The sequence below is a fragment of the Struthio camelus genome, chromosome 8 (genome assembly GCF_040807025.1).
Source record: "Struthio camelus isolate bStrCam1 chromosome 8, bStrCam1.hap1, whole genome shotgun sequence".
In the NCBI taxonomy this organism is placed as follows: domain Eukaryota; kingdom Metazoa; phylum Chordata; class Aves; order Struthioniformes; family Struthionidae; genus Struthio; species Struthio camelus.
Window position 1 is genome coordinate 28,028,070 of NC_090949.1, and position 21,794 is coordinate 28,049,863.

The window sequence follows — 21,794 nt, forward strand, 5'->3', positions numbered from 1 at the left end:
GCCAGCCAGCCTGTCAGTCACTCAGTCAGCCCACCTGTTGGTCACCCAGTCAGCCCGTCAGTCACCCAGTCAGCCAGCCCGTCAGCCAGCCTGTCAGTCAGGCAGTCAGCCAGCCCATCAGTCACCCAGTCAGCCTGCCCGCCAGTCAGCCCGTCAGTCAGGCAGTCAGCCAGCCCGCCTCTCAGTCAGTCAGCCCGTCAGTCAGCCCGTCAGTCAGCCCGTCAGTCAGCCCGTCAGTCAGCCTGCCAGGCAGTCAGCCCGCCCGTCAGCCCCCCGCCCCCCTCCGCCTGTGCCTCTCCTGCCTTCCCTCAACAGAGCGCAGAGCGGGTCGATGCGGCACAGCCGGGTTCTGCGCTCGCTTGGCCACGCCTGGTGCTCTAGCGGAGGGGCGGGGCAGAGCCCGCCCCGCGCCTTTCCCGCCTCCAGTTCGGCGCGCGCGAACCGGTTCGCACCGCTAGCCCACCCGCCGCGCCGGGCTCGCGCGCGGGACGTTCCCCCCCCCCCCCCCAAACTGACGCGCCGCGCGCCCCCCCCCTCCCCCGCCTCCCCCCCCTCCCCCGGCGCGGTCCCGTGAGGCGATGGTGAGTGCGGAGCGGGCGCGGGGCGGGGGGTGCGGGGCGCGGGGCCGGGCGCAGCCCTCCCCTCAGCCCCTCAGCCCCGCGCTGTGCCCCCCTTGCAGAGGAGGAGCCTGGCCCCCAGCCAGCTGGCCAAGAGGAAGGCGGGGGACGAGGAGGAGCAGGACTGGCGCCCGCCGGCGGTGAGCACCCCCGGGGCGCGGCGGGCCGGGCTCCCCCTCGGCGCCGGCCGGGCCGCGGCTCGGCCTGGCAGCGCCGGGGGCGCCGCAGGGTGCTGGCGCGCAGAGGTGCGGGGCGGCAGGGCTGCGGGCCCGCCGGGCTGGCCTTTCTTCCCGTCACGCGCCTGGTGCCTCGTTAGAGGGTGTTTTTTAATCATATCAGTCTTTTGTGAGCCTAGGGTCAGGCTTGAAGTTTATGCGGTTTTCATCAGTTTGGGGAGAATTTGTGTTCTGGGCGTGTGTTTGGCAGAAGAAAGCTGTTGTACGAAGAAGGTGCTTCTTCTGTGGTTACGGAGAAAACTGTCCCCTGGCAGAGCTGCCGAGTGTTTTGCGAGAAGGCCGGTAACTGGGGACATACAGATATTTAAGCCAAAAGAGAGCGTTACGATGGTACGTTCCGTGTCATAGAGACCAAAGAACTTCACCCAGCGTTTTCAGTATCAGATCTCTTCTTCTATGCCAGCAGATAGTTAAGGCCTTGTCTCAGGGGCAACGATGTGAACAGGATTGCGTTAAATCAGAAGACGCATCACTGACTTATTCGTCTTGATCCCTCTCTAAGTTTCTGAAATTCAGGTTCCAGTGGGGGGGGGGCTTTCACTTGCTTAATAATAGAAGTAAAATAAAATAAAACTCTCCACAGGAGCCTTGGGGGGCTTTCAGATAGTGTGTTCTGTGCTACTGACCCCTCTTCTTCTTCCTTCTGCCTTTTTTTGGGGAAGTGAAGAAATTTTGCTCACTGAAAATGAATCGTGTTTTTCTTCCTGCTCTTTTTCTTTTTCCTTCTTTTTTTCCCTGTTTTTTTTTCTGAATCGCCTACCGGGTAGGGAAGCAGGTTTCAGTACAGACAAGCTTGCTCTTTTACAGATCGGAAGCTGTTAGCTATTTTCATAATTGGGAGAGCGTTTTAACCTTTGTGCAGATTAAACTTCAGGGCCTGTTGACCTTGGTGATGTTGCTGGCTCTGTCCTTTGACAACGGTGGTGAATAACGACTGTGTCTATTCAGAGTTGCTCAGCTGGCAGGGTGGATTGCCTTTGTGGTTAGGTGCTTACTGAGTGTAACAGCGATACATCTATCATCTGGTCTCACCAGATATCTATGAGTTCTGTCTTGATTCTGTTTTTTAGACTCAGAAGAGACAGAAGCCTGGCAGTGAGACCGAGAGTGGGGAATGCTACAGGTCACCTTTCCGGAAACCCTTGTCTCAGTTGACCAATAGGCCTCAGTGCCTGGATAGCAGTCAACATGTAAGTGGGTACGGGACAGCTCGGGGGTTGCATGTGGAACTCATTCATCAAGGGAGTCCAAACACTTCCATGGACCCACTTCATCTGAGGTTTTTAGGATGTGCCTTTTGTCCAGCCCTGTTATGTTGAAGGAGGTTTGGTGGGGGTACTTTCTATACTGGAAAATCTGAATAAAGGAGTGTTACGGGGCCTGTATGAAGGATCATGCCAAGGGGTGTGGGTAGCTTTCCATACGAATGGCTCGAGTTCTGTCTGCCTGCCCACCCTGTTTTCTCTGCGCTTTCACCTTTGGAGACCAGGTGCTGGTCTGGCTGGACACTAGGCTGGTCCAGCATGACTGTTCTTACAATGTTAACGCTGCTTCTTTACAGGAAATGAGTTGATTGAATGCATCATTGGAACAGGTGGGGGAAGCAGTAGCATTTAGAGAAGTGAATAATGCCAGTGGTTTTAAGAAGATGGAGTTATGAAAATAAATTTCATGCGTTAGAAAACACAGAAGAAAACAGTTTTAGACAGCAGGGTTAAAGGACGGAATTGTGGTGTTTCACTTTCTTCCTTTTGTATGTCCTTGAAAACAGTTGGGATTGAAGCTTAAGTGAGACCAGAGGAGCTCTCAGCACTTGGCAAAAATGTGTTCTCAAGAAGTGTCTTGAGTTTTCCTTTGCTAGCAGTCTTTGATGTCAGACTTCAACTTAAACGTGTTTTCTTTCTGCGTTCTTAGGAGGCTTTTATCCGCAGCATTTTGTCCAAACCCTTCAAAGTTCCCATTCCAAATTATAAAGGTAAGATGAGCAGGTTTGAGTTGTCTGTATTGGCTGACTCTAGCAGAGCAGATGAAGCTTTGGCCTGTCAAATATGTCTGGGGGATTATTGTTATTTTTTGCACTGATGCGTGTGTTCCAGAAATCCTGACTTAATTCTGAAAGAAAAATACTGGCACGTTAGCAAAGTCTTCTTATTTCTTACTAGTGTTTAGTTTGGATAATCCTACATTTCAGAATTGGATTTTGTATACTTACTGCTATGTATTTTATGTAGTGCCAGAACATTGCATCCCATATTGCAAACATGAAAGCAAGATGGATTCCAAGCCCTGAAAGTTTATCATCTAAATAATACCCTAATGGTACTAACAGACAGAAGGCTGTGCGTGAGAAAGATAATATGTGCCAGTTTTCTTTCTACTTGCCCGAATGTGTTAAGTCTCAAGGTGATCTTCAAAACAACAGTTGTTTTGAAGTGCAAAGCCTCAGCTGGTTTTGAATCACTGAAACACAAAATCTCAGAAACAAATGGGGCTGCTCTTTTCCCTTTCACCCTCCAGCTGAAAATTCAAAGACAGGTCAGCCAGTTTCACTCAAACTTTAGTTTAAGAAATATGGCTATAGACAAACACAGAGTATGAAATGACTAACCTAAAAAGAACTCGTTTAACAACGTTCTTGGCTGGTGGAAAAGCAAATTTGTCAGGAAGCTGAAATTCGGTTATAACTGTGGAAGCTGCTTTCCATGACTGTCATCTTCCTCTCTTATTTGGGAGATGAAGCTGTTTCATGTTCTCTTTTCTTGATGTGCAGGCATTGTTGTCTCAGCTTCTGATATGCTCTCATTTTGCAAGGAACTGTAGCAAGCAGCAGGGAAATTGACCCTGCTGTAATTTTTCCAAAGCAAAACAAATCCTGGGAGCGGAGTTGCCTCCCAGGACACAGATGTGTCTTTCTGAGATGAACTTTGATGGGAGAAGTGATTTGTGTGTGTGTTCTTTTTATGTTCACCTCCGTTCCAGAACTGCGACACCAAAATATAATACGAGGAAAAGGATTCATCCTTAGTCTCTGCTTTTCACAGAAACTATCTCCAAAGCCAAACATCTGCTATTGCTCAGTAGAGGGAAAATAATACCCTAGACAAGATAACGGCAGTATGGTGCTGACTGTGATACTGTCAAACTTCATTGCTGTTAAAGATCTCTTCCTGACCTTGCATAAAAGATACAAGTCCTGCCAGGCCTGAGTTAGGTGCTCCAAAAAGAAGATGTGGCCCAGTACCAAATATTATGTACCTAGGAATGTAAGGTAAAGCATTCATCTTTGAATCCTGCTCGTCTTTCATGAAAGAAAAAGGACGCCCTTTGAGAACTAGGAACAGCCCAAAAAGGGTACTCAGAAGTAGTTGAGGGAGACATTGTGCCTGCTGATGACTGAATGCCTGTGGCACAGGTGGGATGAAGCCATCAATCACCTTCATAAACAGCTTGTACTGCTGTGTGCCAGCATATACGGCATCTGCTGCACCCAGTCATGCCCGTTTTGGTGCACTCAATGTGGGCTGACAGTCATAGCTCCATCTTTGCCTCTGCTCCTTCACTGTTTTCTTCTGGGACAAAGCAGTTCTTTGAGCTGTGCCTTTTTTTTTTTTTTTTTTTTTTTTAAATCTTTCAGGGCCACTGGGCTTGCGGGCACTGGGTATCAAACGAGCAGGGGTGAGGAGCCCTCTCCACGACCCTTTTGAGGAAGGAGCTCTGGTTCTGTATGAGCCCCCACCGCTGAGTGCCCACGACCAGCTGAAAATAGACAAGTGAGTCATCACCTGGCACAAATGCTTCCGTTCTGACCTCCTTGTGCATGAAGTTTTGCTTACTTTCCTCCTAGAGGTGTCTGGACTAGGGTCCGAATGTCAAGGGAAGTTTTGATCCAGATATTTTGCCTCTAAATTGTTTCAGGTGTAGTACTAGTAAAAGGAAAGAATGTACCTGCGTCAGACTGTGTTCTTCCACCGGTTCTTTGATCTCCCGCTCATCAAAAATTTCAGCCTGTCGTAGGGTCTAAGGCTATCAGCTGGATCTTCGTGGACAGAGGAGGAGGTTCCTGATTTGTTCTCTCAAGCAATGCAGTTAGTTTTGTTATTCACACAAGGAAAATACTAATGACTTTCAACGGTGTCTCTGAACCATGTTCTGGCCTTGTTTTAACTGTGGCCTGAGTACACACACAGCTTCACTGATACTGCAGGTGGTGGATCAGGCCCCTGTGACTCTTCTCTCAAAATTAAATTAATCCATTTTTCTTTTTCTAATTGGCAGTTGCTTCCCTCAAGCCACTGAGGAGTGCTTAGAATAGCAGTGAGATTAAGAGAAACAAACATATGCTGTACTGAGTGCATTAATCATATATTCATTTTTCTTGACTGCCTCGTACAGGGACAAAGCACCCGTCCATGTTGTGGTGGATCCTGTCCTCAGCCGTGTTTTACGGCCCCATCAAAGAGAAGTAAGTTTTGTATTGGGACCTGAGGGTATGGCTGGAGGTCTTGATGCATTTCAAAAAGCTGCAGTTCCTCTGCTGGAATTATTACCCACCAGCTGTGCGGACTGTGTTATGTAATAGACTCTTCTAGTTTGTTGCAAATGCAAAATCCAATGGGTTTGTCTTAACCACCCTCTTAGAGGTCTGAATGCTGCAGATATTTTATGTCCTATGTTAAGCAAGAGGACATGCTGTGACTATTGTAGCAGTCTTGTTTGGCCTTAAAAATGTGGAATTTATTGCTTTCTAGTGGGTAGGAACTTTCTTTCTCTTCTCTTGCCTCTGATCTAGCAGGGTCAGTGCACTCCCAGTATAAAAATGACATTTCCTTACGCACAGATTTGTTCTCTGTGGGTATATAGGTCAGATCTGCTTATATTAGGACCTGGGGAGCTTCTGAGACCACTGTGCACTGGTTTAATAGGTCTAGGAAAGAACATTGGCTTGCTTTTGTGTCACCTGTGAAACCTTAGGAAAAGACTAGCTTCTGTATGGAGAACTGGATCTTGCAGAGTTAGAGCTGAAAGTCTAGTCTTTACTTATCTTGAAGTTTGGAGATGTAGCTCTCCTGAATGGCTCATAAAGGAATTCAATCCAGAATGCAATGGGATACTCTTGCAATAACTTATCCTAGCAGTGCAATCTTGACATGGGTAGGGTAGGACTGTTCAAAGCACTGTGCTTTACTGATCAGCAGAACCGACTGGATCTGCACTTTCTGAGCCAGTAAATACGGAAGTTCTCGTTTCTGGTACGATAGTTCCCAACACAGTTGGGGGCAGTGTCCTACCTCACTGTATGTCATTCACAGGCTATTCTTTGTGAAAGTGAGCTGTAAGTGATCTCTGTAGATTTGGAATTAGCCAGTGGAGACTGCTGAAAAATATTTTCTGTCTTAAAAATATGCAGCATCACAACCCTGGAGCTGTGAGTACTAACCCCTGAATATTTGCCTTAGGTATTTAGAAAGTTTGAGATTTATCACAGATGCAGTATGTTATCCTTTAAGCCTAGAGGCAACACGGATGGAAGCTGTGACTGCTGATCTTGCAGGCTAAGCAGGTCAAGCTAGATGTGTCCCTGCACAGGAGATCTTATAGATGGCTCTGAGAGCACTGTAGGCTGCCTCTAGCTTGTACTTTTATCTCAGAGTTGGTGTTGAACCTATGACCCAGTGTAATGCTGATCTCTGGCTACGTAGCTGGAGGCACTCTATTTTGGATAAGATACTGCCTGCTGGCACATTTTTCAAGTAATGTGTTGGTGTCCTGAGCGCTCTATTTTTTGACAGCTAGGTATCTCTCATACAGCAGTCTCAGTTCTAGTCAAAGCAATCAGTCTTTGCCAGCTAAGATTCCTGTGCTGGTTTTCTTCCACTGATGCTCGCAGACTGTTGTGCAGCTTTGCTCAGTTTTTGTCGAGTCTTTTGCCCAGTCCCTGGGGAGCTTACCTTACTGGATCTCCAGCCAAACTCATGCTTTTAGTCAGCAATGGATTATTCTTCTGGCTCAAATAAACTCCATTAATCTGCTGTTAAGGGCCTAAAAAAAGAAAAGGAATTGAAGTGCAAGTGAAAGTGGCTGTTCCATCTTCCAGTCCAATACAACAGACCATAGTGGGGTGAATCCATCTAGGTGTTTTCAGGTCCTGTCCCCCAGTTTCTGCTCTGTTGACACAGTACAGGAAGCTTGTGTATTCCCAGGACAATGTTGCAGGTTTTTCTGACTCCCTATCCTCGCATGGTAGAAGAATGTTTTTCAGAGATTTTTCTGTTTTCTTCCCTGAATCTGTACGGGTCATGTGTCAGAGCCGAACACAGGGCATGGTTGTGCTCTCCTCCCAGCATGTGACATGAGCGGTAGCCCCAGCCTTGTGTCTTCTCTGAAGCTAAATCTGCTTTGGACTGTGTGTCCCCAGCTGAGTCCTAGTGGTTCTGTGTCTCTAGGCAGAAGAGAGGAGGGCTGCTGAGGGTATTTTGGAAGTTAATTGGGGAACAGAAACAAGTCTGGGCACTTTATGATTCTTTATTCTCAAAACTACTTAATTGTGTGTTGTTCAGATGCTTAGCATGTTTGGAGTAGCTGGTTGCTGCTGGCCTGGGCCTAATTAATGTAGCGAAGGGTAGGAATTTCTGGGAAGTTGAGTTAGGAAACTAGTTATAATTGTACAATTAAAATGTAGCAAGATTTGGTACGCGTTATGAGGTATGTATCAGCACCAGTAATGTTCCAACCCGGATGTGGCTGCATTTCAGCTGCATCTCTAGTGATTTCCCTCTGTCTCATTAGAACGCTTACAGGCCCCCAGGGATGTGCTATGCAGAGTTGCTTTTTGTTGGAATATCAGTCCTGTGCAGTGATGAAGCTATCATTCTGCCTTTGTCCCCATCCTGCTCTGAGAGAACAATTTCTTGGCAGGGAGTGAAGTTCCTGTGGGACTGCGTGACGAGCAGGCGGATCCCTGGGAGTCACGGCTGTATAATGGCTGATGAGATGGGACTGGGCAAAACCCTACAGTGCATTACTCTCATGTGGACACTTCTCCGTCAAAGTCCGGACTGCAAGCCTGAAATCGAGAAAGCTATGGTGGTATCTCCCTCCAGTCTGGTGAGAAACTGGTACAACGAAGTAGAGAAATGGCTGGCGGGAAGGATCCAGCCACTGGCCATTGATGGAGGCTCCAAAGAAGAGATTGACCGTAAGCTAGGTACAGAAATGTTTGCAAATGGTGTGCTTTAGGTAAAAAACTTAAGTTGGAAAAAGCCCAGCTGCAGCTGATGCGAAGATCTGTGAGCTGTCATTAGACAGCTCCCACAGAAGCTGAAGAAAGTCTCTTCTAACTTCATGTCTAAATCAGGTCTTTGCACGTTTAGTAATAGTTGATCTTTGGGAATAATCCAAGTCCAGTTGCATGCTCAATTTAGGGTGGATCTAGTGCCACTTACTTTGTCCAGCCAGGGGGAGTGGGCTAGTGAGGAGGCGAGCAGTTGAAGTGGTTGAAGATGACTGGCAGAAGCGGGAGGGGGATGGAAATGGGGACAGTTGCAAAGAAAGCAGCATGGGTATATGCAGGTAGAAGAGGTGCTATGGAGGCAGCAGGTCTTCAGGGTCCGAAGGCATTGAAACAGATGGGAAGGTTCTCTTAGATTTTTAAGGCAAAAGGATCAGTCTCAACTTGCAGAGTTTGAACCCTATTCTCTTACTGTTTTCCTCATCCCTCTTTTTTTCCTTTTCCCCATTTCTACCCACAGTCAGCTTTATGAACCAGCGTGGACTGCGAGTGCCTTCCCCCATCTTGATCATCTCCTATGAGACTTTCCGCCTTCATGCTGAGGCACTGCAGAAGGGCAGCGTTGGGCTTGTCATATGTGATGAGGTATGAGAGAATCTTCAATAAGAATTTGTTCCTGATGTTTTCTCGAGATCTGGGTAAAACTGTTTCTGCCCTCTTAAAGAGGAGGGGGGCAGTGAGCTGTGGAAAGCATGCATCCTTGTGTTCCAAAGGCTCTGGGTAACCAGCTCATCTATACTGGGAGGGCCTGAACGAGAGAAGCTATTCTCAGGAACTGAGAGATGAAAAAAATCCAGATGTTACCTTCTAGTAATTACTTCCTGGGTCCCTTGCAGGGGTCTGCACCTACTGGGCCCTTCTCAACGTGAAGGGCCAGCGTAAGTATGTCGCAGAAGGGTGGTCCAGTGTCTTGTCTTGCTCTGTTGGAATGGCAGCGCCCTGCTCTTGTTTTCATTTGTTTGCTTCTGTCTTTGCTCAGGTGAGAAGTGCTTTCTGTTTTGTCCAGCCTCATGTTCTACCTAGTAACTTTGAAGTCGGTTCTGCTTTGACCGAGAGGTGGGATCAGAGACTCCAGAGGTCTCTCCCAAAGTAAACAATTCTGTGATTTGGTGTGGTGTTGTGTGTAGTTTTGACTGCTCTCAGCCACTTTATCTGGCAGCTTTAAGCAGTTGTTGCGCTTAAGTCTCCTGATTCATGCTTTCCCCTATCTCTCCTGGACTGCTAGGTTACTTCCCCCCCCCCACGCTATAACATCCTGAATCTCTGTTTCCCTCTCTCCTGTCCAAGCCTCAGCCATGCTGAGGACATAGCAAGTTAGGTGCCATCATGCTTCTATTGGAGATAACAGACACCCCATGGAGGTGGGATCTGGACCTCAAAATGGCCAGGTATCCTGCAATCTTGTGTCCCAGATCTTGTGCCTGTTCCCCTGGCACTGTTCCCTGAGTAGGAGTGGCCTGCTCTCTGAAGCTGCAAGCTCAGAAGACTTCTTTCTGCACTGGGGGCAGGAGGGGGGAGGTGGTTTGAAGGGGTCTCCCATGACACAACCCCCACTCCCCTCCCTTCTGCCATGGGTACACTTGGGTAGAAGGTAGGAGAGCTAGGTGAAGCGTTACTGCACCTGCTGCTTGTTTGAGAACAGGCAAACCTGGTTTCACTCCCTGCTTGCTGAGCATTTCATCTGTTTTTGCCAAGCCTGGCTTTTCAAGTTCTGCCTTCCCATGGCTGAAATGGATTTGCTCTTTCCTTTATCCTTCCCTGTTTGTGGGTGTAGGTAGCGAGAGTCAGCGATTCCCTGAAGGAGAGAATTAAATCCTTCTACCTCCCTGAAATGATCAATCTGGGGGCCTTGGCCACTGTTGGGGTGTTCTATGCTGCACGTTAAAGGGGATTTGTTAAGTGTTGGTGCCACCCAGTGGTTTAGTTCTGTATCTGCTAGAACAGTGCTGGGAGGAGCTTAAAAAGCCAACATCCTCCTTCAGTATAACTCCCATCCAACTTTTATCCAAGCGAGTCCTTGACTGCCCCCACTCCGAGTACCCCTGGGATGGGGCAGAGGGAAAGGAGATGCCAAGCCCACCGGCTGTGGCCGGCAGGTGGTGGTGCAGGTCCTTGGTCTTGTGTCTTCCTCATGTTCCTGATAAATATTCAACTCTGCAGTGATCTCACACTTTCAAAAAGCGTCTCCCGGATTAAGCTTTGTCCTGCAGGTTGGCACCCAGATGCTAATAAAGCTGCTTTGTGCAGGCATGTGGTAGTGTCCTGGAGCACTTTACTAAAGGATGACGGAGTTCTCTAATCCAAGAGCCCTCAGCAGTCCCAACCATGTTCATATGCAGGGTGAACCTAATAGTTTGTCTGTGGCAAAATAAGACATATGCAGGCTTTAAACGTTCCTCTCTCACTCCAATTTGCTCGACTCCTGTTTGTGGGTGTTTTTTAACTTGCTCATGCACTGGAGAATCTGGGTGTGTTTTATTTCTTAAACTTTTTTTCTAAATTTTATATATATATATATATTTGTGTGTGTGTGTATATATATATATATATTTATTATTATTATTATTTTTATTTTTTTACATTCATTTTTCATCTCACCTCCCGATGCCTTCAGGCCATGAGTGGCCAAGGAGCATGAGCTGCAAAACACTGATATAGAGCAATGTGTTATCCACCTCAACCCCATCTCTGTGGTCAGGAAATGAGGACCATATTCAAACTACTCCCTGTAGGTGCAGAGCCCTTTTTTATTAGTGTGCAAAGGCCTGGCAGTCCTGGATATAGGTAGTCTTGAATGGCTTGTGGTCTTGACCTTGGATGCTGCAGGATCACTGATCCAGAGTTCAGTGCCTGGTGTTGCTAACAATGTCCCTATCCTTGAACAGGAAAGGATTCTTCTGGTTAGACCTTGTGGTTGTTGTTTTCATGGCAGGCCCTCTTGCCTGGGTGTGACTCGGATGTCCCCTGTCTGGGGAGCTTGTAATGAAAATGTCGTGTTTCCTCACATAATAGCTTTGGGTTTTTCCCTAGGTTATTACCTTTGAAAGAAATCTGTAGCACAACAGTTGAAACCATAAAACTCTGTTACCGATAACAGGATTGGGAAGGGGAAGAGCAGTGAGGTGCCTTTTGGCAAATACAGTGTGTTGATGGGGACTCCAAGCTGCTTCCCGTGAGAGCCATTGAATTTATAATCGGATGCATTCCTTTTTTCCTTTCAAAGGGCCACAGATTGAAGAACTCTGAAAATCAAACATACCAAGCTCTCAACAGCTTAAATACACCCCGACGAGTCCTTATCTCTGGCACCCCCATTCAGAATGACCTGCTTGAATATTTCAGCCTGGTGCACTTTGTCAATTCAGGCATCCTAGGTAAGAAATATGACTGTGGATTAGATGTGAAAAGGGGGGAATTGCTGATAAGGCCTCCTTCAGCCATGACTGCTAGCAAAAGCAGAAACCAAGACGTTAGTGAAAGGAAGGATTATGTACAGTTTGGAGACTTAATTCTCCTTTGGCTTGTATCTGGAAAGTCTAGATCAGGGTCCGTTTGTAAGCAGAACTCAGTTATGAGGAGCTCATTATTTAAAGAGGGTGAATCTAATAGAGGTCTTTTGGAAGGGGAATTCATTATTAGAGTAAAACGAATATCTTACTGCAAGTACTAGATAGCTGGTCTCCTTGTGTGGCTATACTGGTCATCCAAAGGACCTGCATAGGCTAGGACTTTCTTTGACAGTAGGTTAGGGATACTACAGGAAGAGCTGAGGAAGAAAGGCGAGCTCGTAATGGTACTTCCCACAACACTTGCAGGCTACAGCAGATTCAGAGACCTCCTGAACCAGGGTTGATGTCTTTGTAGGGGAGGCTCTTTGGAGAGGAGGGCTTGATATGACTTGCTGTCTATATTGAGTACAGAGGAAGTCTGGGAGACCAGCTTCCCCTTGCTATCCTAATTGTACCCATCTGACACATGAAGTTGAAGGGACTGGTGCAAGGTGGAATGGAATACCTTCTGGTAGAGCAGGTGACAAAGCCCAGATCTCTGACAGTCTGCCATCCTGCTTCTAGATATTTCTGAGAGGAGGCTTACAGTGGTGATGTCTAGCACTTGGAGTTGAGACTGCATTCTTTTAGGGTGAAGAAGCCCTGAGAGTCTGGGATAAGCTTTATCTGAGATAGGAAAAAAAGACTGTCGAAGAGAGATGCTGATTAGTTTGAGTGTTCAGGATCAAACATCTGTGATTGCTGGTAGCGGATTAAAATCGTAGCTTTAGCAGATTAAATTTTAAAATTTGATTTTATTGATTTTATTTTTAGTTAGTTAATGAAACCAATTTTAAAAAGGCTCTGGCTCCTATACTCTGCCTGTGTTTTCATTTTAAAAGCAAAGTAGGCTTTACATGCTCCCTGCATGCGTTCTGGGTTAGGAGCAGCTCTACTGCTTTCCAGTGTGAAGAAGGTCATCTTTGTCAAGAAAGGTCATTTTTCTGTCAAGGAGTGAAAGTAAACCAATCTGTAAAAAATTTCTTTGTTGCTGTAACTTGGCACCCGTGTTTGTGTTAGGTTGTTGGGCATCCAGTCCAAAAGGCTTGCCGTTAAATCCAGTTTGCACACCACTCCTTACCTAAACACAAATCATCAGGTTCTGAGTCTTCGAAGCAGCGTTTGGGCTGTATGTTTTTCTGTTCAGCTGTTCTGCTCCCAAGATTCCTCAAGGAGAGGATGGGATGGGGTGGTAGATGTCCTATACCTGCTTTTTCTGTGTGCTTCAATTTTGGGCAGTTTTTGCAGACAGCTAATATGATTTTTCTTGACCTGTATTTAGGCAAGACTAGTCTCCCTGTACTTCCAGTTCTTCCTCTCTGAGATGAGGTTAATACCATAAATGCTGCCATCAAGGCTGCATGCATATAGTAGTCACTCTTCTTTCCTTCAGCCTGTGACCAGTAATAAGCAACTGATTACAAATAATTTTGGAACAGACAGACAAAATGTTTGTGCCCTTGTTTGCAAGGGCATACTCTGGGATTAAAAGTGTAGCTGATACGCGAGCAAAAACAAAACAGCCCTGATGGGACTCAGTTTTAATTAAAATTGTACAATCTTTGGCAGTGCCGTGTTGTTGGAGTACGAAATATTTTTGTGTTGTACATGTTTCCCTGCCTCGTTTGACTAGAAAGAAAAATCATACGGAAGGGGCGAGGGCCCCATGCTTGTGGTATGATAGCTGGGGCAGTGGGAGTGTTGATCAAAGTCTATTCGGTAGTGGTTGTCACCTCTTTCTGTTCTGTTTCATACAGGAACAGCACAGGAGTTTAAAAGACATTTTGAAATTCCCATCTTGAAAGGCAGAGATGCAGATGCGAGTGAAGCTGAGCGACACAAAGGAGAAGAGAGGCTTAAAGAGCTGATCAGCATTGTGAACAGGTGAACTTCAGCCCCCTTCACTTTACAGAGCTTTTGCCTAAACCCTTGGCGCACGTGGATATCTTTGCAAATTATAGTAACAGATTCTCTTACCAGTATTCAGTAAGTGATTGTACAAGTACTTATGCCCTGAAAAAATCCACATAGCATACAGTTTTAGTTTGAAAAATAGCATGTTGTAATGGTGTATTTAGCCTCAGTAACCCCCAATCCCATGTTCTTGGGTGCTGAATCATGATTTGACTCTTCTGTTTCTCTTGGGATCTGAACAGTCAGGGAGTATCCTTTTATTTACATTAATATAAGAACAGCATAGGCTGGGTCAGACTGAAAATCCATCAAGGCCAGTGGCAAGTAGCAGACAGAAAGAGAACAAGGAGTGTTCAGTTTTCCTGATGATGCCCAAGTTAGAAAAGAATCCAGCTTGCTTTTTCATAGCTGTGTTGGTTCTGTTGGGATTAGACTAGTAGTGTCAGAAACGTGACTTTTGAACCCCGAGAAGCACCTCTGTCATGTAAAATGCCATCTTATTTCTCTTTGGTTGATTTTTGCTATTTTTAAGTGTGCTTTCTTTTCTGTTCAAGAATAAAACCATGGCATCCAAATCTTCTGGCAATCTTTTCTCTGTAAGAACTCTTACTAGAGTCTCTTTTGATTCACAGCATTGCTAGTGCCTTCATTTCTTTCTTTTTAATCTGAGCTTTTACAGTCTTCACAAATACACCCCAGCCGTTCAAAGTCATGGCAAATTGAATTTCACACTTTGTATAGCCTGTCTATAGAGACAGCCATGGCCTTGACTCAGGCCAGCTTGCAGAAGTCTGAGCAAAAGGAAAGGTTAGAAGGAAAAAAGCTTATTCCTTCCTGAGGTAGATGCGGTTCTTTTCTCGTTAATGGAGAAGGGTGGAAAAGTGTGTTCAAGAATGTTTGTGCCTGGCTGTGTTGTAGAGGTCGCTTTCTTTATTGTGCAGCAGTCATGGTATACAAGCAGGGAAGAGGACAGACGCAGACAGTACAGATGAATCAATCAAAATTGGTAGGAATTATAAATGAGACCGTGATCAAAGGACATGTGGAATCTTAGGGGTAGGGTTGAAAGGGCCCTGAAGAAAGCATCTAATCCATCCTGCTGTACCAAGGGAGAAAGAGTTAGACCGAAGCCGTCCCTTTCTCAGCCCCTACCCAGCAGTGAAGACCTCGCAAATTCCCCAGGGCATCGCTTCCAGGTCATCACTGTCTTTGCAGTTAGAAAATGCTCTGAATGTGTAACCTAAATTTTCCTTACTGTAGTATAAGCCTGTGACTTTTCATCCTGCTGTTTATGGGTTTGGAGAACAGATTATTTCTTTCTTTGCAGCAGCCTCTGACAGATCTCGGGGCTGTCATATATCCCTGCTGTTCTTCTCTGCTGTAGATTTTATAACCTCAACTTTTCAATCTTTCATGGCAGAACTGGGTTTTTGCACCTTTTTTTAATTCTGGTCACGCAGCTCAGCACTATCTGTAGTCCATCCCATCTTTCGTGAAGTGCAGTAGAACTGCTCCCTGGGACATTTCTATGACCCTAGAGGATCTGCCCTTTTTCCAGATATCGGGCCAGAGAATGAACCCATCTCAGCTGAGGAGAGCTACTGAGTTATGCCGGGAGCTGACTGCTTCTGTGTTGGGTTATGTCCGTAGTGTGTAGTGGTTAAATCCTTTGCCCTCTTCTCCGTCAACACGACTGGTCTGCTGTAGCTCAAGTTGAATGACCTTGGTAGACTGAGAAAGAGTTGAGTTTCTCTGCTAAGGGACTGGGCTCTGTTAGCCTTGATCGTGCCTGATCCCTCCAAATCTCATGAACAAGAACTGGGAGCCTCACAAAGACACTGGGTTATCCTTGGTTCTGTAGTATGGGCTGATGTAGCCTCTTAGCATAGGTTTGGTGTGGATAGTGGATGCCTGGGCTTTGCCATATGTTGGACTGTCACAGACGGTGATGACTAGATATCTAAGGGACTGTGTATCGAACTTCTGAGGAAAAATACTGACCAAACAGGCTTTTGATGTCATCCAGGCATCTGATTTTCTTTTCCCTCCATGCAGGTGTTTAATACGAAGAACTTCGGACATCCTGTCCAAATATCTGCCAGTGAAGATTGAGCAGGTGGTCTGCTGCAGGTATCAGAAAGCATATGTTCTCCTTGGGCAGAGGGAACAAAAACAGGAAGGACTGAACAGTTGCAAAAAGCCCTGCCTTGGATGGTTGTTAGCACTGTTTCCCTCTAGGAATAAAATTGTAGCCATTAGCAATACGTTGCTCTTCCTCCTGAAGCAGGAATGGTCAACCCACTACTTTGGGCTTCTGCCAGCTAGCTGCAATGCTCTGGGCAGCTGTGTATAGCAGAAGTCTGGGCTACGTGGAGTGTCTGCAAGCATCTCTTCCAGTTCTGGGCTGAGATACGAACAATCCAGCTTCATCCTTGTAGGCAGTTCTAGGCCGTCTGTGCTTTAGCAAAAAAATCTGGGGAATGGAACCAAAAGGAACCGACTGTGTAGATGGTGGAGGAAGAGGGGGTTTGGTTTGGGGGCGGACTGGGGCTGCAGAGCTCTTGTTCTGTTTCAGACTGACGCCTCTGCAGGCTGAGCTGTATAAGAACTTCCTGAAGCAAGCCAAGCCGGTAGAGGAGCTGAAGGAGGGCAAGATCAGTGTGTCATCCCTCTCTTCCATCACCTCCTTAAAGAAGCTCTGCAATCGTGAGTTGTCTCACTGGGGGTAAATGGGTCTGCTTCTTACATTGTTGGTATTTTATTGAGCCTCCTGTGCACACTCCACAGTCTGAGCTCTGTTTGTTCTCCAGACCCTGCCCTGATCTATGACAAGTGCATGGAAGAAGAAGAAGGTTTTACTGGGGCCCTGGATTTGTTCCCTGCTGGCTACAGCACCAAAGCTGTGGAGCCACAGCTTTCAGGTAATGTGGGGCTTCACAGTATAAATGTGTTACCCAACACAGGCAACCCATGAGACTGTATTTAGTGCCCCAACAAGTACCCCTCCAAGGTCAGGAATTTGGGAGCTTCTCTAGGTTTCTTCCTCTTCATTTTTCCAGGAAAGATGCTGGTGTTGGACTACATCCTGGCTGTTACAAAAAGTACCAGTAATGACAAGGTAGTTCTAGTCTCTAACTACACCCAGACACTGGACCTATTTGAAAAGCTCTGCAGGAACAGAAGGTTTGTCTTTGGTCTTCGTTTGTCTAATCCTCCAGAACTGTACTTTCAGCATACACTGTAAAAGAAACTGGCTATTTTTAGAGTTTCTATCAGCAGGAACTTGTGACCTCTCTTGTACCTTAGAGAGAGATTACTGAATTGGAACTATGTGACTTGTGCTCTCTCACTGTTGGGGGTCACTTGGCAGAAAAGCTCTGGCCCTCTGCAAAGCTCCTAAAGCCCAGCCCCTTGTTACAAGACTCTGAAAGATTTTTCTCTTACAACACTCAGGCTGTAGTAAATGTTGTGTGTTCCAGGTATTTATACGTCCGGCTGGATGGCACCATGTCCATTAAAAAGAGAGCAAAGATTGTGGAGCGATTTAACAGCCCCTCGGTACGTAGAATCTGCCAGTTGCCAGCAGCTGTCCTCCCAGTTCAGGGAGCTGCAAGTAAACGTTGGGCTGCCTCTGTTGTTTAATCCGTGCCTGCCTTTGTCCACAGAGCCCTGAGTTTATCTTCATGTTGAGCAGCAAAGCAGGTGGCTGTGGTTTGAATTTGATTGGGGCTAACAGACTGGTTATGTTCGACCCGGACTGGAATCCAGCTAATGATGAGCAGGCCATGGCTCGTGTGTGGAGAGATGGCCAGAAAAAGACATGCTACATCTATCGACTGCTTTCAGTAAGTCTGATTCCTCTCACCCCCTTAACACAGGGTTCTCAGTGTCCTCCCAGCTTGCAGCTGGTGTGATTGCACCAGAAGGGGGAGAACCCTTCTGGGTCGGTGACCAGAATTGATTGGAAATTGATTGCTTCCAAGCTTAAGACATGTTACCATGGAAAACAATCAGTGTTCAAGCTGGAGGGTCGTTCAGCTGCAGGCCTTGGTTTCTAATGGTGACTGACTTCTGGGAAAATAGAAACAACTGAAACTTTCCAAATAAGATTATAAAGTGTGGGGGTGTTTTTTGTTTTGTTTTTTTTTTGTTTGTTTTTTTGAAGTCATTTAGGCATGTGACTTCCTTGATTTTGCAAGGTATCTGATGCTGAAGTCTTGTTTATCAGTCTGGCTACAGTGTATTGTGGTTGTGTATACATGTACGTATTAAACAGCAGCTATGTTCCCAGAATTACAGTAGCTTTTGGAACGGGGCTACCAGTTGGTAGATGAGGTAGCTGCTCTATAAATGGAAATCAGAAAAGAGACTAGCTTTTTTCAGCTAGTACTCTCTGACAAAGCGTTACGGTATGAGTAGTGTATACTCTTCACAGATGTCCCGTGTGACCATTGTTTACCTTCACCTCTCAGTAAGCTTGTGTTCCTTGATCATTTGTTATTTTACTTAAACAACGATTATTAAGTCTTGTCTTCCATCTTCTGTGCATTTGTACGTGTGTTCTTTGCCCAGCTGTTCTTTATGGTGTTCTACTTTTTCTCTGACCTGGTTACATCTGGAAGCAGAGCCCTGTTTTGCGTTTAGAACGAACAAGCCAGTCTGCAAATCTCACTAATAACTGTCCTCTTTTGTATTACATTTGCTTGCAAAACAGCCATGGATTTTTCTCGTAGATTTTACCTTAAAAATGTAGCATACTGGCCTTTAACCACATCTGTTCTAGAAGTAGTCATCTCCCTCTCGTCAGAAGGTGTGACTGATCAGTGTGTGGGTATACCAGAAAATACTGCTGACACTCGTGTCACCTGCGGCTAGCCCTTGCTGTTGCTTTTTTTCCTGAGGAGCGTCTGATTGCAGGAGAAGATACTGCTCCAGTGAAGCAAGGCAATGCCAAGCAATGATGATGATTTTATAGTCTGCCTTGTCCTTTACCAGTTGATTCTAGCAAGCAGTGCTGCTACTAGCTCCCAAACTACTGAGTCTCCCAGGCAGGGATGTAGATGAACCTTAACCAAGTGATAGAAAGGAGAATTCCTGCTTGCGGGCATTCTGGTCTTGGCAGGAATTGGAGAGCAAGTTTTTGCTCTGAGTTCAGTGGTCTCCTCCTGGCTACCACCAGGATGGTCGTTTCTTGCCTTTAAGAGCTTGTGCTGTGCAAGTGTTGCATCTTGGCAGATCCATCAGGAAGGGTTGAGAGGGCTGTAGCTGTTTGGCTCCTTCCCCTTCTATCGTCACAATGTGGTGCAGTGCGTGTGCCTCAGCCAGAAGTGGCAGCTCCATCTCTTCTCCATCCAGACCTCAGTTGGCTCCACTGCCGTGGACATGGTGACAGAAGCAGAGTTGGGTTGAATCAGTGGCCAAATGGGACATGCTTAGAGTGCAGTTACTGACCCTTACTTGTCATTCTGTACTGGCCCAGTAAGGCACTAGACGTCCTGACAGCTTACAGCCATTTGATCCGTGTCATTTTCCCAATGTAGTGGTGGTTTAATACTAGTTTCCCAACAATACTTCGTCTCTGACCATCTCTCTTGTAGACTGGGACCATAGAGGAGAAGATCTTCCAACGTCAGACCCACAAGAAGGCGCTCAGCAGCTGTGTGGTGGATGAGGAGCAGGATGTTGAAAGACACTTCTCACTTGGGGAGCTCAAGGAGCTGTTCACACTTAATGAGGCCACCACGAGTGATACCCATGATAAGTAAGTATATTGAATAATGATGGATGGGGTCAGCAAAAACCCTCTGCAGTTTAGTCTGCTGATTCAGAGGTTCCTCAAGCAGCAGGAAGCAGCTCAACAAGGGAAGGCCTTGAGTGTCTTTGCTTCTGAAACTCTTAACCATATGGAGATTAGCACTTCCTTGCTGGCCTCCTTTTTTGTTGTCTTAGCAAAGCTTTGCTAGCTGGACAAATGAGTAAACTATCTTGTTGGCTCCCTGTGTTTGGAGGTTGTAAAATACTGCAGCTAATGAGAGGTATTTGCCAGAGCTGTCCAGGCTGGTGGAGCCCAGCTTGGTCCTTTGGCTGATTTGCCTTTTCCCCAAGGGCCAGAATGCTGAGGTGCTTCTTCTGCCAGGGCTATTCTACCTGTCCTTAAGAATTAGTGAGGCCAACCTGAGTGCTGCTATGGGGACTGAAAAATCTTATGTTGCCCCTTTTTCTAGACCTGTGGTACTGTAGCCATCAGAAAGAGGACAGAGAATACAGGAAAATGCTTCACTGAGAAAGTTAGTGAGGCAAGAAATGAAGAGGATTAGCTTTAAGCTGACTTGAAGCTTAGCTCTGTGTAGGTGTCTTTTCTGCATGGCAACAAGCCTTGCTGGCAGGCTGCCGCTGCTTGTATCCTTGTGCAGCAGGTCAGCTGTGCACCTCCAAGACAGCTTGAGCCCAACCTGGTCGTGGTGGTTGTGGTGGGAGCCAGGACAGAGCAGGTCAGAGCATTTTGTACTACCTTGAGCTCAGGAAGCCTGAGGTAGTGCTGAGAATGCATTAGTGGTGGGGGCTTGGCGTCTGCTCTGAGCAACACCCCTCACCTTTCAAGAGAAACTCATCCTGAACTGCCTCTGGGCCCTGCTGGCTCCTTTCTCTCCTTTTGGATTTGGGTTGACTTCCAGCAGCTCATTCCCACGTGGCTAAACAGGGAGGGAGAGCACCATTAGAAACAAAGCCCCAAGGTTTCCAAAACAGCTATGATTCTTTACACATCTGTCACATACCATAGGGTATTTGTGGGTTTAAATGACATATGGTAGTGATTCAGCCTCCCTGAAAATCCAGTGGCCAGTATTGTAGATGAAGAGGGGCAAAACCAGATGTTGGTTAGCCACATTTTTAAACGATCCATAAACCAAAGAAGTGGAGAAAGGGCCTTGCACCATTTCCTGACCGGCTCTCTGTTCCAGGATCAAGTGTCGTCGCTGTGTAAATGGCCACCAGGTACGGCCTCCTCCTGAAGGGTCCGACTGTACCTCTGACCTCTCCCAGTGGAACCACTGCGCTGATAAGCGGGGACTGCAGGACTCTGTGCTAAAGGCTGCTTGGGATGCTGCCATCACCTTCACCTTCCATCACCACTCCCATGAGGAGCAGCGAGGGATTCTCTAACAGGCCACTATCGGCTGTGGGTGCAAGGGTAGGCTCCTGTGGCAGCCTACACTGCTATAATGCCCTTCATGACAAGGGACAGCGGACAGCAGGACATGCTGGATTGTAGCGTGACTCTGGAAGAGCAGAACAGTGTGTTGTCTGAGAAGTAGGAAGGCCTCTGGGGTTGGGCAGGGTCTGCTTGCTACTGTACTGTGTGCCTGGAAAACAGCCCTTTAGGAACCATGAATAACCGGACTGCATGTCTTGATCAGCACTGGTTTTCATGCTGTTGGTGCCTGTGCCTTCTACTCAGCCAAGTTCTGCCTTCAAGTTTAAGTTAAGCCTGCAGCTTTAGAGCAGATGATGCACACAGTCGCATTTTTTTCCCGGACAGCTATGGCTTACGGCTGCTGAGCAGAAATGGGCAGGATCCATTTCTGTTGTAAAATGTGAGCATTGCTACTTGCTCAGGAACAAGAGGATTCATACAAAAAAACCCACTTCCACTCGTACTTCAAACATCCGGCCTGAAAGAACATTCAGGCAGTAGGAAATCAGTCCTTAGTAAGGTCGTGCCCTTTCCAAAACCACTTGCTGTATTTTGGGCAGGATCCCCTGATCAAGCAGTGTTTTAATTAATCTACTTACAATGCAGTAATAAAATTCACACTTTGGTACATTATGGGTCTTAATTCTACTTTTATTATAAAAATTTTACAAAAGAACACACTTCTACTTCTGTAAAATGAGTGCACATACTGAATAGGGGTGAGAAGAATTTTTGTCCCAAAAACTAATCAATGATTGCAAATAAACAGCAGGCTATGTTTGATGTAATTTCTTTTTTTCCTCAAAGTAAAGTTTTTCCAAATACAAGAGGTCCAGGCTCAGATTTTCACCTAGCTTGCTTATTTTCTATTGCCTTTATATGGAGGGATTCTTATTTATTGGCTGAAACAACAATAAATTCTTAATTTACACCGAGTGTAGTTAACTGCTTGTTCAGAAACCTGCAGCACGTCGCAGAAATTTATTTGAAGTGTCT

At 46.4% G+C, this 21,794-nt stretch overlaps 1 protein-coding gene across 2 annotated transcripts; it reads left to right on the forward strand.

Annotated features, from left to right (window-relative positions):
• The first annotated feature begins 374 nt into the window (after window positions 1–374).
• On the forward strand, window positions 375–21,729 carry RAD54L (RAD54 like). Of its 2 annotated transcripts, XM_068953027.1 has the most exons (18): window positions 375–581; window positions 680–757; window positions 1,924–2,043; window positions 2,768–2,828; window positions 4,488–4,623; window positions 5,246–5,315; window positions 7,769–8,057; window positions 8,602–8,726; window positions 11,365–11,515; window positions 13,447–13,573; window positions 15,659–15,733; window positions 16,179–16,309; window positions 16,414–16,524; window positions 16,663–16,786; window positions 17,083–17,161; window positions 17,269–17,448; window positions 19,201–19,364; window positions 20,566–21,729. In XM_068953027.1, exons 1-18 carry the CDS (start codon window positions 579–581, stop codon window positions 20,765–20,767), a joined length of 2,226 nt encoding a protein of 741 aa, XP_068809128.1. In that variant the 5' UTR covers window positions 375–578; the 3' UTR covers window positions 20,768–21,729. The 2 variants fall into 2 exon arrangements, with proteins under 2 accessions (XP_068809128.1, XP_068809129.1); XM_068953028.1 differs by lacking the exons at window positions 375–581; window positions 680–757 and adding an exon at window positions 968–1,183.
• The last annotated feature ends 65 nt before the right edge of the window (window positions 21,730–21,794 follow it).

Excerpts from the sequence above, each read along its gene's own strand:
- RAD54L (XM_068953027.1), top strand. Across the intron at positions 16,787-17,082 it reads AAGCTCTGCAGGAACAGAAG|GTATTTATACGTCCGGCTGG; the intron begins GTTTGTCTTTGG and ends TGTGTGTTCCAG. Across the intron at positions 17,449-19,200 it reads ACATCTATCGACTGCTTTCA|ACTGGGACCATAGAGGAGAA; the intron begins GTAAGTCTGATT and ends TCTCTCTTGTAG.